Here is a 15196-nt window from a genome sequence, read left to right as displayed (position 1 = left end):
TAATGGTGAGTGAAGTACCCTTGACTTGAGTGAACAGAGAATAATCTGCCTTGGATTGGCAGAAACCGATGGTGCATATTGCTTTCGAGAATGCTCGAAACCAACTTCTGGACGCCTGTTTAAGACCATAAAGAGATTTGTGGAGTCGACAAACGACATTCTCCCCCTTGTCGATGACAACCTGGAGGAGGCAACATGTAGACAGCCTCTTGAAGTTCGCCATGAAGGAAGACGTTTTGAACGTCCATTTGATGTAAGGGCCAATTGCGAACAACAACCACAGTCAAGAGGCAACGCACAGTAATGAGTTTAGCTACCGGTGCGAAAGTCTCTTTGTAGTCGATACCTTCACGTTGAGTGAAACCTTTGGCAACGAGACGTGCCTTGTAACGTTCAAGGGTGCCATCAGATTGGCACTTGAGTTTGTAAACCCATTTGCAGCCAATGGGTCGTTGTCTTGGTGGAAGAAGGACAAAACTCCAGGTTTAATTTTCCTGTAGAGCGGTGAGTTCAACCTTCATCGCTGCAACCCAATAAGGGTTTTGACAAGCCTGCTCATAGGTAGTAGGCTCTACCAAGCGTGAAATATGAAAAACAAAACGCTGATGTCCAAGAGATAAGGAGGAATAGGAAACATACCGATGCAGTGGATATCGTGTGCTAGACATGGATAGAGAGAGGCCTTCCGATGGCGTGAGCAAGGTGGAATGATGAACCACATAATCTTTGAAGTGAGTAGGTGGGTTGGTGGGACGAGTGTAGTGACGTAGTGGGGGTGGGTCAGGGGGTGTTGGTGCAGATGGTGGAGGAATGGGGGAATGATGTTGCGGTAAGTGGTAAGTGGCAAGTTCATGTGGTGTGTCGGTGGTGGCAGGTGATATGGGAAGGCTTGAGTTGGGTGGAGAAGGCTCAAGGTTGGTCGGTGAAGACGACTCAACTTCACTGCTAAGTACCATGGGATTTGGGATAATGATGAGGTGGTGTCGTGTGTGGGATGAATAATATGAGTAATATGTTTGTCGGTTTGATCCATGGTGGGTGAGGATTTGTAAGGAAAAATGTGCTCATGAAAGACGACATCACATGAGATGAAAAATCTACGTGTGGCTAGATCATATACCTTATAACCATTTTGGCCAAGAGGATAACCAAGGAAAACACAACGACGAGCACGGATGTCAAACTTTTTGGTGGGTGTGAGATTGGTGGCATAGCTTAGGCATCCAAAAATTCGTACGTGGGTGTAAGTTGGTGGTGTGCTATGCAAAAATTCATATGGAGATTTATGGGAAAGTAAGGGTGTAGGTAAACGATTGATTAGATAACAGGCGGTTTGAATACTTTCTCCCCATAATTGTAAAGGTAAGTTGGCTTGAAACCTAAGAGCACGACCAACATTCAGAAGGTGCCTATGTTTACGTTCGACCACTCCGTTTTGTTGTGGTGTGTAAGGGCAAGAATGTTGGAATGAGGTGCCACATGAGTCTAGGTAAGGACGTAGGGAAAGGAATTCTCCACCATTATCTGCACGAAGAGCTTTAATGGCACATTGGAATTGTGTTTTGACCCAAGAGAAAAAGGATTTCAATATCGTTTGTGTGTCAGATTTGAAATTCATAAGGTGTACCCAAGTGAAACGAGTGAAATCATCCACAATAGTAAGAAAATATCGTGCTCCAGTGTGTGTTTGATCTTTGTGAGGTCCCCAAATGTCACAATGAATTAAGTCGAAAGGTGCAAAAGATTTGATTTCACTATTATGAAATGGTAGACGAGTTTGCTTGGCTAAAGGGCAAATTTCACAAATGTGTGTGGAATCAAACATTATTTCAACATTATTTTTGGCTAACGAAAGGGAAGGTGCGGATGATGGGTGTCCGAGTCGCCTATGCCAGAAGCTATTGGTATGATGAATGTGGTTGGCGAGATGGGGGTTTTGTCTTGGTGTAAGATAGTAAAGCCCATCAAAATGCTTGCCCAGGCCAATCACCCTCTTCGTGTCCATGTCCTGCACAACACAAAAATTGGAATAAAATGTCACTTTACAATGCAAAGCTCTTGTCAATTTACTAACAGATAATAAATTGACGCAGAACTTTGGTACGTGAAGAACTTTATCAAGAGAGAGATCATGTGACAATCTCATGGAACCAATATGTTTGATTTCTGCTTGCTCCCCATTTGGTAAGCCAACGTACTCATGATGAGCATCAATGATGCTGTGTGTTGGTGGTGAATGCGATATATGGTCGGTTGCTCCGCTATCAACAATCTAATATATAGTCGAGTGTGGATCTGTTTGTGCTATGTTGCATTTAGGTGAAAAAAATACCTGTTGCATTTGCAAGTGGTTGTCTATTACCATTGCGGAGCATGGCAATGATCTAATTATACTCCTCGGCAGTGAACATGGGACCGACAGATTCGGCCGAGTTGTTGGTGAATAAGGAGGTGATGATCTCGACATTGTTGGTTACTGTCCTTTTGTTCTTGGGTTTCATGTTCCTGCCATGCCATCTGTGTCATACTGGGAACCCAATGATGTAGTAGCAGCGGTCTACTAAGTGTCCATCTCCATCACAGTAAGTGCATTTAAGTGACTTACGTGAAGATGTGTTGAAGTGCTTGTTGTTAGTCAATTGCGACGTTTAAGCTTGTTGAACCTGCATTGCATGGGAGTTTGTTCCCATACTGCGTCGATTGACCACAGCTATTTGTCGTTCATGTTGGAGAATAAGACCATGAACTCGGCGTGTTTCAGGAAGTGGGCTCATCAACAGAACCGAGCCTCGTACAATTGAGTAAGAGTCGTTCAGTCCCATCAGAAATTGCATGACTATTTCTTTCTCTTGCCGTTCAGCAAGCCCCTTCAAACCTGCACAAGTGCAAACGAGTGGATCATGGTAGGACGCTAACTCGTCCCACAAGGCCTTCATCTTGGTGTAATAGGCAGAAATTGAAAGTTGCTCTTGACGATTCTCGACAATTTCTTGTCGAATTTGGTAGATCCTTGAGTCACTGCTTTGTGAGAACCTATCCTTGAGATCGTTCCAAACTGCAACAGCAGTTTCGGTGTACATGATGTTGCTGGCTATGTCCGAGTGAACTGAGTTCACAAGCCACAGTGTGACCATGTCGTTGCATCTTTTCCAAGTTGTATACTTTGTGTCCAAGAGTGGTGGAGTTTTGATGGTTCCATCAATGAACCCAATCTCGTTCTTTGCGCTGAGACCCATGCACATGGCACGGCTCCATTGCCCCGAGTGGTTTCCGTCAAGTGTTTTGGAAACCAAGATAAGCCCCGTATGATCTGAATGGTGTATGGTGTATGGGTCTGAGAATTCCTCATCAGGTTTGGTATGTTGGGTTGAGTCTGTCATGGTGTTGACAGTGGTGTTTGTGGGAGATATATGTAGTGGTTATGAAGGGGGGCTACGGTGGTTATGGCATCGGAAGAATGAAGGCAGAGCAGAGCAAGGATTAGAACCGCTCTGATACCATATTAAACTTGGATCCAATATATGTTTTTGAATTGATGTTCTGCTACAATTGCAGCAAAGTTTATATACATTTTATTACACACACATGCAATAAACAAAGGCACTGGAAGTGGTGTTCTTGCTGTCCATGATGCAGTAGTCAGAATACACATGCAGTGACCTTGCTGTCCACGATGCATGTGTCATTGCTGTCCAGAACAATGATACAACTTCACATGCTAACCTAGCTGTCAAGGAATATTTTATCCATGATAACATTCCTTCTGTCCAGGCTATTCCGTCAGTTTGAGCGCTTTTAACAATGATTAGCTTAGTTTAAAGAGACAATGTGGTCTTTGTATCAGCTCTTGAATTACTATACAAGTTAACTTGAGGTAGTGTTTTAATAAGCTGGCGAAATAGTTTGTGTGTGAGTTTGTGTTAGTTTAAAGAGATAATTAATTCTAAAATGATCTAATTTCAAAATATAAGACAAATCGGTCATGCACATAATCCACAACAATAAAACAGAAATATAATTTTTCCTACATCTTAAAATGATCTAATTGTCCTCGTATATAAATGAGTGTTTTCCTCTCATAAGTCATTTGCACTTTTCTCTGAAAATCTCTCTCACCCAATCCCCAACTCAAATAACCCTAACCCACACATCTTCATTCAACAAGTCATGTCCAAGTCTGCATCCAATCAAGTTCTTAAGGAGCATTTAGTATAATTCAATCATCCATCACAGCAGCAAAACACCCCCAGCCAACAGCAGAGACGAGTTCTGGGGTTGCCAAGCGTGTCCTTCCTGCGCGTCCTCTCCTCAGCCAACATCGGAGACGAGTGGGTTCGATGCAGTTCCTTGCAAGCAACCTCATTGTTCCCCATATGACCGACCCACCAGCACCATCATCCCCTCGCCCACCACCTGATAAAATCACAAAAGTAACCCCAAAATTCAAGATTCAAAATCCCATTCTCTCAAAGAACCCAAAAAAAAAAAAAAAAAAAAAAAACAGTTTTCAAAAACCCCACTGTACCTGTGTGGGAAATGTAAGAGCTTGCTGAAGTGAAAGCAACGAGGAGGTACAAACTGAGAAAAAGGAGCAAACATTTTAGTGGGTTCGATCTAAAACCAGGCATTTTGAATTGGGTTTTTGATTTTTTTGGATTGCAGAGGAAGAAAATTTCCAGAAGGATAGAAGAAACGTTTCGGAAATTATAAGCAGAGGAAATGCTCACTGTATTTGAGTTTTTGCTTGATGAATTTTCAGGATATGCTCATTGTATGTACATGACATGTATATGATATGTTCATAGATCTGAGCTAAATCTAAAAACCTAGAGCTCACGGCTCTCTAATCAAAATCAGAAAAATAACAAACAAATAAAAATAATGATGAATCGTGAACAAATATCTCATTACACTCAAGCTCCTACTACTGCACCATCTTTCGTGTAACATGATCAGAGCACACAGAGAAAATGTTACTATCACAGTCAAAAAGCAATAATCAGTATGATATTTAGAAAATTAATTCTGATACAATTTTAGTTAGAGGGCTGTCCTTGAAATTGGCGAAAGCTTTTTGTGATTAATAGTTGTAATTTCACTTATGATGAATACTACGTCCTAAGGGTTGCATGGTTTTTCAAAGGGTTTTCATAAAATTTAATGAGTCTTGCATGTTTAGATTTGATATGAATACTACAGTCAGATTGCATGTTTGATATACGTTCTATTGGCGATCCAAGTAAAGCATACTTTAGGAAAACCTAACATTCACAATATGTATGTGTAAGTCATAAGTAATTGGAAGAACTATGTAAGATTGGTAAGATAATAGTGGAACCCTAGTGCTTAAATTGAATTTCAAAACGGTTTCATTTTAGTTAATTTTACTTTGGTAGTTTATTTAAACTGGTTTTTAATAATTTAAGTTATAAAATCAACCCTTTCCAAACTTTGTTTTAAATAGTTAATTAGGAATTAAGTTAAATACAAATTATTCATTCAATCCCTATGAAGAATGACCTTACTTGAGCCGTTTATACTACAATTATATATTTCTCTTGCAAGTATTTTTAGTATTTTTATCCCTACTTTTGCAAGTGTAAAAATCCAATAAGATAGAACCCTAATCAGACCATATTAGATGTGTAGTGGATGGATGAAGCAAAATATATATCTCTTTGAGAAGTTTTCCCTTATCATACGTGTAATGGATGAATAGATGAAGCGAAGTATTGATATCTTTGATACGCTTTCCTTTATCAGACGTATAGTGGATGGATAAAGCGAAGTATATATCTATTTGAAAAGCTTTCCTTTATTAGACACATAGTGGATGGATGGATGGATTAAGTGAAGTATATATCTCTTTGAGAAGCTTTCCTTTATCAGATGTGTAATTGATGGACGAAGCAAAGTATACATCTCTTTGAGAAGCTTTCTTTTACCATACATATAGTGGATGGATGAATGAAGTGAAGTATATATCTCTTTAAGAAATTTTCTTTTATCAGACGTATAGTAGATGAATCCAACCATGAACATAAACAAAAATGACAAAGAACATTGGAAAATTAGTAGCCCTCTGCCTTGCACCCCTGTTCTAAACACTAATCTACACTACCCTTTTTGCTCAAATCCGCTAACTTCTACGAAAATGACAACACAATAATACAATAACGACAACAAATTGATACAATACTAATAATATTTTTAGGAGTGTGTTATTCACACACCTCATTTTACTTCTTACACATCCTTTAATAATTTATGTCTATTGATCTTCTTCAATTCATCCGATCTAACGACCGAAAATTAAAAAGGTGTGTGAGAAGTAAAACGGGATGTGTGGATATCACACTCCTATTTTTAAGACAGTAAGAACAGTACATTGATAAGTATCAATATAATATGGAGTTGAATATAAATTAAAGCAAAATATATGAATTCATATCGACTATAAGTTAAGAGTATTTTGTAACAATAAAAAAATATGTGGCTAATTTGAATTAGTGTGTTTGTAAAAATAAAAAATAAAAAGAGTTTCAATCCATATTTTTGTGTTCAGAGTCAGAATATTGAGAGATTCAGATCGTTAAAAAGGAGAAAAAGATCTAAACCGTTCAAGTTTTGTATTTTTATGAAATAGACCGATAAGATTAATTGACTAATGAAAACCGTAAAATTAAAATTAAATGATATGAGTCTCTCAACTTTCAAGTTCCAGATAAAAATATTTGGAGTGAATCTCAATCCGTGAAATAGGTCTACTAATCTCAATATCCCAAAACAACATTCCAACGCATGGGATGACCACATTAAGGAGCAAGAACACACGCGTTCCTACATGGGAGCGCAAAAACCAGGATGAGGATCCCATCCGGATCCAAATGGTAGAGGTTATAGGAATCCTTACATTTTATCCGTTCATCGTATATCGTACGGTTCATTTTCATCAGGTACTATTTATATTTAATTTTAAATAATAAAATTTAAATAATTTTTGACTGCATGATATATAATGAACGGCTGGGATATAAGGATCACTAAGATCCCCACCATTTGAATCCGAATGGGATCCTCATCCCAAAAACTAAACCGAAAATGCGTCAGGTCCTCGCTGTAATCTGGAATTACAATTCTACCCCCACCTTCCCCCGCGCGCTCTCTCTCTCTAATTTCTGGGTTCTTCGTTTCTTAAATTTCCGTACGATTTTCCTCTGTTTTTCGTACCCTTTTTTCCCCTTCATCCGTCCAATTTTCGAATTAGGGTTTGAACGATTCACACAGAATCTAGAGAGAGAGATGGGTAGCCCAAAGAAGGATCAGAACAAGGGCTTCTTCGCAGCCATGAGTTCTGGCCTCTCCATGTTCGGCAACGCCATGCACCGATCCGTCGGCGGGTTAGCTTATTTTTTTTTCTTCCTTTCTTCCTCGTAATTCAATATTCCGTTTGAAATTATCTTCCTTTAGAGGTGAATCATGGCGGCGGCGGCGGCGGCGGCGTCGTCAAATCCTGATTGTTTGCTTAATCTGTAGATATACTCTTAATCACTTTTTGATTTGGGTCCCGTAATTGGATTGAGCTGTGACATTTTGATCTTGCATGCGAAGACTGTGATGTATTTGGTTATATGGTTATTGATATGCAACTTTGTGAGTGAATTGTTGAATGGAGAGTTTTGTTTTCGATTTTCGCGGTTTGATTCGTAATTGTGAGTTTGAAGGGTTTTAGGATGATTAGGTTAGTTTAAAGAGACAATGTGGTCTTTGTATCAACTCTTGAATTACTATACAAGTTAACTTGAGGTAGTGTTTTAATAAGCTGGCGAGACGGCTTGTGTGTGCGTTTGTGTTCGCGTGTGTAGTTATTTACAATCATCATTGTCCTACCAATTTAGATTTGTTTAAAAGTTTGGACAATTAATTTAAAACTAAACAGTTCTTATATAGATCTCTTAAATTTAAATTATTCGAACAAAGAAATGCTTATTACTTGCTAGAAAAGGGTGCCTTGGATAGCACTCCATTGGTAAACAAAGAAGTAGTCTAAGACTTGGAATAAAATTGTGATGAAATTTTTAAATATACCAAAGAGTGATCGTATTAATAGCTTGGTTCTGTTTAGGGAGGTGATTTTCACGTCTTCTGAATCTCTTATTGAGCCATTAATCAGACTTATGTATAACTTGCATGTTCATTATTGTTGTGCTCGTTATTATGGGTGCTTTTTGTGTACGTTTTCTACACTATTTTCATTTCTTGTGTACTTTACCAATTGAGAAAAAGATGTCCTTGTCCTTATGAGATGTTATTATGCAGTGAATTTTGTCAGTTGAGAATCTGGCTCTCTTGTCTCTTTTAGGTTGCTTGGTTACGAAGGGGTGGAAGTCATAAATCCAGAGGGAGGCAAAGAAGATGCAGAGGAGGAAGCACAAAGAGGAAGATGGAAGCAGGAGGTATATGCCATTTTCATGTTTAATTCCAGAAATTAAAGTGCTATTCTAGTTATCATTTTCTGGTTTAGTAAGCTATTTTCATGTTTGGGAAGGCTTAAGTTTTCTGTTTTTATGCTTCAAATGTGAAATTATAATGTTCATTTTTAACTGACATCTCTTATACATCCTGACATATTGGCTCTCTGCATTTTTACTGTTTAAGGAACGAGACAGTTACTGGAGGATGATGCAGAAGTATATAGGTTCAGATGTAACATCAATGGTGACTCTTCCTGTACTTATTTTTGAGCCAATGACAATGCTGCAGAAAATGGCCGAGGTTTGTGCTACTTAATATCTTTGCAGTGTTGTTATGCCTGGATTGTTATGCACATTGTACATATAGTCGAGTATGGTATAAATTGTGCAATGTCTGTGACAGTTAATGGAGTATTCACACTTGCTGGATCGCGCCGATGAATATGAGGATCCTTATATGCAGTTGGTGTTTGCCAGTGAGTATACCTTTCATTTGAACTTTTTTGTGATTCACATGCAAGTATTACTGTTTGATGCATTACTTTTATGTTATCCGTTGCAGCATCATGGGCGATATCGGTCTACTATGCCTACCAGCGGACTTGGAAGCCATTCAATCCTATCCTTGGGGAGACTTATGAAATGGTTAATCACTCAGGGGTTACATTTGTTGCAGAGCAGGTGAGCTGGGATATCACTGTCTTACCTATGTTAGTTGTCCCAAGTATGAGCTTTTGAGTGTTTGAGGTTGTTAGACCTTTGTCCCATTCAATAAGCAATAGTACCATCTTCTTGGATAAGCTTGATATTAGACTTCTCCAAAAAACCCTTTCTCCAAGAACTTTGCAAAATATCTTTTACGCTAAAGCTACTTTTATGTGTCTAGTAATCTTTTATTGTATTCGAGTACTTCCTTGTTAGTTTTTTCTTGCATTTTCTTCTGTCTTCGATTTAAGAAGTAATGTTAAATGATTCATCATGTATCATTGTTCCAGGTGAGTCATCATCCACCAATGAGTGCTGGGCATGCAGAAAATGATCATTTCACTTATGATGTGACATCAAAACTGAAGACTAAATTTTTAGGGAACTCTGTTGATGTTTACCCTGTTGGAAGGTAGAACACAGGTTTCTTGTTTTTTTAACAAATATTTAGTTATGTATGTGTTTTATGTTCTCCCAACAATATGGTTTACATTTTTGGATGCCATTACCGTGTGTGAATAGAAGGGTTTTCTATTACACATCTTTTGTTTTTTAATGATTTCTAAATCAATTCTTTGTGTGATCTTAAACTGGTTACGCATTGCTATTATAAGAGTTGTATTTTTCTATGGCCACTAAATACACATATCAACAAATTAGATGAACTGTTTTCGAATTATGGATATATGTTATATCATTTCAGTTTTGTTGGTTTGTACTTTTGTTGATGCATATGGTTAGCTTTTTGAAATTTTATTACCATCATGTACTCTTTTTTTTATCATCATTGCGTTTTCCTATTTCTTGGTCATCCTTTGAAGCTTGAATCTTGGTAACAGTATTTTATATGTTTTTGTACTATTGGTTTGTTTACAGAACACGTGTGACTCTTAAAAGAAATGGTGTAGTCTTAGATTTAGTGCCACCTCCCACAAAGGTAAACAACTTGATATTTGGCCGGACGTGGGTTGATTCACCAGGGGAGATGATTATGACCAATCTGACGACTGGGGACAAAGTTGTGCTATATTTTCAGCCATGTGGCTGGTTTGGGTATGGCTTCAAATGTCTATGAAACATCTGCTCTTCTTTCTATGAATTGTTTGTAGCCTTGTTAATTCTTACTCTTGGATTCACTGGTCTAGTGAGATTAGAACTTTCTACAATGCTAAATAGATTTCTGACCCTGCGTTTTCTCTTAATGTATGGCTTCAAATGTCTCTATAAACTAATAAGTGAAGATGGCTGCTTCATTCTAAATGATTCATTGGATCCCTCTGTAAATAATCTATTCCAGTATAGTCAAGTAAAGTTTGCAAAAATTTGTTACACTTTCATGACTTCCGTCAGTAGCTCCCAAAATTAGAGCATACGACGATCTCTTAGTGGTTATCCATGTCCTTTTGTCTCACTTGTCACCTGCTAGTGGTGTACAATTAAAAGTTGTATTTGGTTGCAGAGCTGGCCGCTATGAAGTGGATGGATATGTTTATAATGCTGCTGAGGAACCTCAGATACTGATGACTGGGAAATGGAATGAGTCAATGAGTTATCAACCATGTGATTTGGAAGGGGAACCCCTTCCAGGCACAGAATTGAAAGAGGTTACTCATGGACTCTGTCTTTGTTGTATAATTTGGTCTGTTATTGAAATTTTGTTCTAATATTTCTAGTCATTGTGCTGTGGAAAGGGTGAAATCTGTAGCCTGGGCATTATTATTTTTTCTGATACAGTCAGTTAAGTTTAGGGTAGTGCTATTCGCACACCTCTTCTTACCTTCCACACACCCTTGTTAGTTTTTGTCCATTGATCTTCTTCAATTCATCCAACGGCCGGAAATTGAGAGGGGTGTGCAAGAGGTAAGAATGGGAGTGTGGATAGCACCACCCTAAGTTTAATCTGCAACATGTGCATTTACTTTTCTTGGAGTTAAATCACACACGTACACAGGCGCACTTGCCACACACACGATGATATAGATGTATGACCGTAATTAAGAGAATTTGATGCAATTATTTCATGGATGACCCATTGTGTACAATTAGTTAAGAGTAATGCTAGGGAGACTATACTTTGTAAACTAAATAACATGGAAGTTGATGGGTGGATTATTACTTAAACGTTGATAAATGTGCTCATTTTCTATTGGTGACACATCATTTAGTTTGCAAATTTAGTCTACAAATTTAGTCTCCCTAGCATCACTCAATTAGTTAAAGACAACTAGCCTCCCACCAGAGTGGTGTAAAGGCTTGTTACTTTGTGAAGGTCTTCACTAGTATTTGTATGTCGGGTTTCAGCTGCGTCCTTTGGTACAGAAACAACAGTTTCAAGAAGATGATGAGTAGTTTGTTCGCTTGGCTCTCTTTCCAGAACATTGTTTTTTACTGGATCAGACCTTGTATGATTTTAATTAATTTTCTGTGTAAAAATACTGAATAGCATACATTTATTTTTCTGCAGGTTTGGCATGTTGCTGATGTTCCAAAGGACGACAAATTTCAGTACACATATTTTGCACATAAACTAAATAGCTTTGACACCGCTCCTAAAAAGTTGTTGGCATCAGACTCTCGTTTGCGGCCTGATAGATATGCACTTGAGAAGGGTGATCTATCCAAATCTGGTGCAGAAAAAAGCAGGTCTCTCTCAAAAAAAAAAAAAAAAAAAAAAAGGATTTAGTGTTATTTACATTCAGGAATCAGATGGTGATGGTCTTTTTAATGGGCTTCCATCATTTGTTTGTTTCAGTTTAACATAACCGGTCATCATGTATACATTGAGTCTATGTTCCCCCAAAAAGCTGACTGTCCCTTTGTTACCTTATTTTTCTTTCAGATTGGAGGAGAGGCAGAGAGCTGAAAAGAGAGAACGAGAAGCTAAGCATGATCAGTTTACACCAAAATGGTTTGACTTGACTGAGGAAGTTACACCTACACCTTGGGGTGACTTGGAAGTCTATCAATATAACAATAAATACACTGAACACCGAGCCGCAATTGATAGCTCTGACTCGATTGATGCAGTTGATGTTACATCAATTGAATTCAACCCATGGCAGTATGGTAACCTGTCTGCCGAATGAGGTATACCCACCTTCGTGTTAGCTTATTGGATTTTGCTGCTAGTTCTGGAACTTTTTCGCTTGTAGAAGCAGTCTGTCTTCTGTTGGCATGTGTACATTGTTGTATCCCGTTCCATAATTCTTTTCCGGTTGATCCTTGCTCTTCTTTGTTCCTTCCCCCTCTCCCCAATTTTTTTCCTGTTTGTTACCAAGATCTTGTAGTCTACAAAAGAGAGAAGCAAAGACATGGAAAAGGTTACATGGGTCTCTGGTAAATGTTATGATATCGCGGTGATGCATTGCCAGGTCTTCTGACGTGCGGTAGAAACAGCTATGTGCACGGAGCAACATCACTGCTCTGAGCCTCGAGAAAGAGTTGGTGTCATGTCTTCTTACTGGGTGGTGGTTTCACCCTTCCCTTCTAGACATGGACCATGTTTCTTCTTCTTTCTTCATTGATGTATATCGCTTTACGGACACCCGAGTTGGGGTAAGAAATACACTAGTTTACTGTACAAAAATATGAATATTTTTTTTTCCCTTGTGGTTTTGTTTCCCCTTCTCTTAGTTCTCTATATGCTCTAAGGGGGTGATGTATGGCTACTTAGAATTTGAAACCTTCATTTTCATGTTTTGTGAAATATGGATCATAGTGAATAGAACAAAGGAAAATAATCCTTCAATTTAGGACCAATATAATCGAATTCATTTTGGCTGTCTTCTATGATTTAGTAGGACAGCTCTCACACCGAACCAGACCAGTGTGAGGTGTGGTGTCACATGGAATCTCATGTTCTATGAGAAGTACTTTATGTATGACGTGGTCGTGCCTTCTACCCAAGTCATTCCACCAAAGTTCGTAGGGTATTCCTCAAGTATTTTGTTCTCACCCAAGCTTGCGATTATCACACCCGGTGTAGGAGTTACACGAAAGGGTTCATTGTTGTTATGGCTTGTTCTAGTTCAATAATGCAATGTTATGTGTAAGTTTCTCTTCACATGATATTATATTATTGGACTAGAAAACCATGCAACGGTGAACCTGTTCTATGTTAATTGCTCTTCTGTGTGAAAGTCGTCTTAATAAGACAACCCAACATAAATTTCTTTGTGCATTCCTTCCTCTTGGCTTGGAAAAACCATGGTTTACATTTGAAACTCAAATACCACAATGGCACCTTGGGCCCATGTTATCATGGCCCCTACATTCATTTCAAATCAAGGGCCCATGGGTCTTAATATAGTGATGTCCCCATCATTTATGGACCCTGGTGAAGAGATTCTCAAATTTTGTGTCCCTTCCAATTTAACAAATTTGACGGCTCCATCAACAACAGCTTTTCCGCCCTTTGCATTTAAAACTTCAAATGACCGAAAAATGGTATCTTCCTAAAACAATTGAATTACAAAAGAAATGTAATAGACAAAGAGTGGTGGTCCTACGACTCCCAAGTCCTACCCCAAAGAGTCCTACCCCAACATTTGAAGGCACTTGCACTTTACTTGCTTGTTTGGTTTATGTGTCCAACTAAATTCTAATAGTTGCCTAATAAAGGCCTCCATTTGTGTACTCAAATATGACAATCTGGTTATTACATTAGATGATCTTGAAACCAATGCAAATTTTAGTGGCGTCATAGGTCTAGTGAATGCACACTATGTATTCAGAGAGTATTATCAAATAGATGTTTGTCATGTGTCGTCGCCGATTATACGAGAGTATTTCTCATGCATTAAAGACCGTCTAAAACACTATTAATATGAGTATCTAGGGTGTCTATTATATTATTAGTTCCATTGAGATATTTACCATTTAATTCAAGTTATAGCATGTGTTTGTTTATTAATATTATACGCTTGGTATAAGGATGTTGTCCACCACGTGTTATAATCGAAGTATATAAATTGATAATATCACGTTAGCTTACCATGCAATATTAATGTTATACACTTTGTATAAAGATGTTTGGTGATTACGTGTTGTAATTTGAGTAAATTGATAAAATCACATCAGCTTATCATGTCGGATTATACACAATAGTTTTTTCGATCGATCAATAGTTCACAATGGCCGTCACCCACTTTTCCGTGGACAATAGTGGTCATAAGTCTTGCAATTTTTTTTATTTTATATATATACAACTATATATTTACACTCACAACGATACACACACACACACACTCTAAGAAGAGTGGGGAAATAAATTAGTTGCCAACTCACAATTTTCAACATTCGAACTTGAGGCCTCTCATTGAGAAATAAAAAGAAATTTACTAAACCGTAATACTAAGTGACAAAGTGTTGCAAAACTTTACATAAATAATTTTAGCATCATCTCAATGTCCTTAAAATTAAAAGTTCAACATAATAATCCCTTACGCAACTTGGGGTCTTGCATTGCACCATGCAAACCTATAAAATCCGAATAGGTTCTTCATCTCCAATGTGGGTGGGAATAATTATTGGGAATTATTTTGGAGATATAATTAAATAAATAAAAAAGAAAAAGAAAATAAATAGTTTGAATATTGTTCCAATCTTCTTCCTCTTTACCTGGATAGGATTAGGTCATGGGTCAATGACATATCATAGTCAATTATGCCATGCTTGGTTGGAATTGAAAATTACCTCTCAGACTATTTTACAGGCTAAATAAGAAAGCTCATTAACCATGTGCTCTTTGGCCAAGAGTTTCTTTTATTTTCTGCTTCTTTGGTTTCTTTAGTCTACAGACGCGGTTGCCTGAGTAGAGCGTGCAATAATTAAAAAAAATTAAAAATTAAAAATATTTATTTTAAAAGTACTCTCCAACGAATTTTATAACTTTTTTTTTTGTAAAATATAAAAAAATGACTTGTGTTTTGATTTTTCAGTGAGAGAACGAATTAATTGTTGAATGGGTGAGCCAGCCACCGTATCTGAATAATGACATGGCATATATCAATTTTACC

At 37.8% G+C, this 15196-nt stretch overlaps 1 protein-coding gene across 2 annotated transcripts; it reads left to right on the top strand.

Moving 5' to 3' along the window:
- The first annotated feature begins 7081 nt into the window (after positions 1-7081).
- Positions 7082-12963, top strand: LOC126591170 (oxysterol-binding protein-related protein 3C-like). 2 transcript variants are annotated; one of them, XM_050256753.1, is made up of 11 exons: positions 7082-7400; positions 8363-8456; positions 8659-8775; positions 8878-8950; positions 9037-9155; positions 9470-9591; positions 10056-10232; positions 10639-10783; positions 11644-11822; positions 12019-12266; positions 12551-12963. In XM_050256753.1, the coding sequence occupies exons 1-10, from the start codon at positions 7102-7104 to the stop codon at positions 12263-12265; spliced, it is 1572 nt and encodes a 523-aa protein (XP_050112710.1). In that variant the 5' UTR covers positions 7082-7101; the 3' UTR covers position 12266; positions 12551-12963. The 2 variants fall into 2 exon arrangements, with proteins under 2 accessions (XP_050112710.1, XP_050112709.1); XM_050256752.1 differs by having other exon boundaries at positions 7083-7400; positions 12019-12963.
- Positions 12964-15196: the final 2233 nt, after the last annotated feature.

Source organism: Malus sylvestris, chromosome 11 (assembly GCF_916048215.2).
Source record: "Malus sylvestris chromosome 11, drMalSylv7.2, whole genome shotgun sequence".
NCBI classification, from domain to species: domain Eukaryota; kingdom Viridiplantae; phylum Streptophyta; class Magnoliopsida; order Rosales; family Rosaceae; genus Malus; species Malus sylvestris.
The sequence above is the reverse complement of the archived record's forward strand: the minus strand, read 5'-3'. Positions and strand labels throughout refer to the sequence as shown.

Coding starts and splice junctions, on each gene's coding strand:
- LOC126591170 (XM_050256753.1), top strand. CDS start 7,102: ATGCGTCAGGTCCTCGCTGTAATCTGGAATTACAATTCTACCCCCACC. Junction 10,784..11,643: donor CAGGCACAGAATTGAAAGAG/GTTACTCATGGA, acceptor ATTTTTCTGCAG/GTTTGGCATGTTGCTGATGT. Junction 11,823..12,018: donor TCTGGTGCAGAAAAAAGCAG/GTCTCTCTCAAA, acceptor TTTTTCTTTCAG/ATTGGAGGAGAGGCAGAGAG.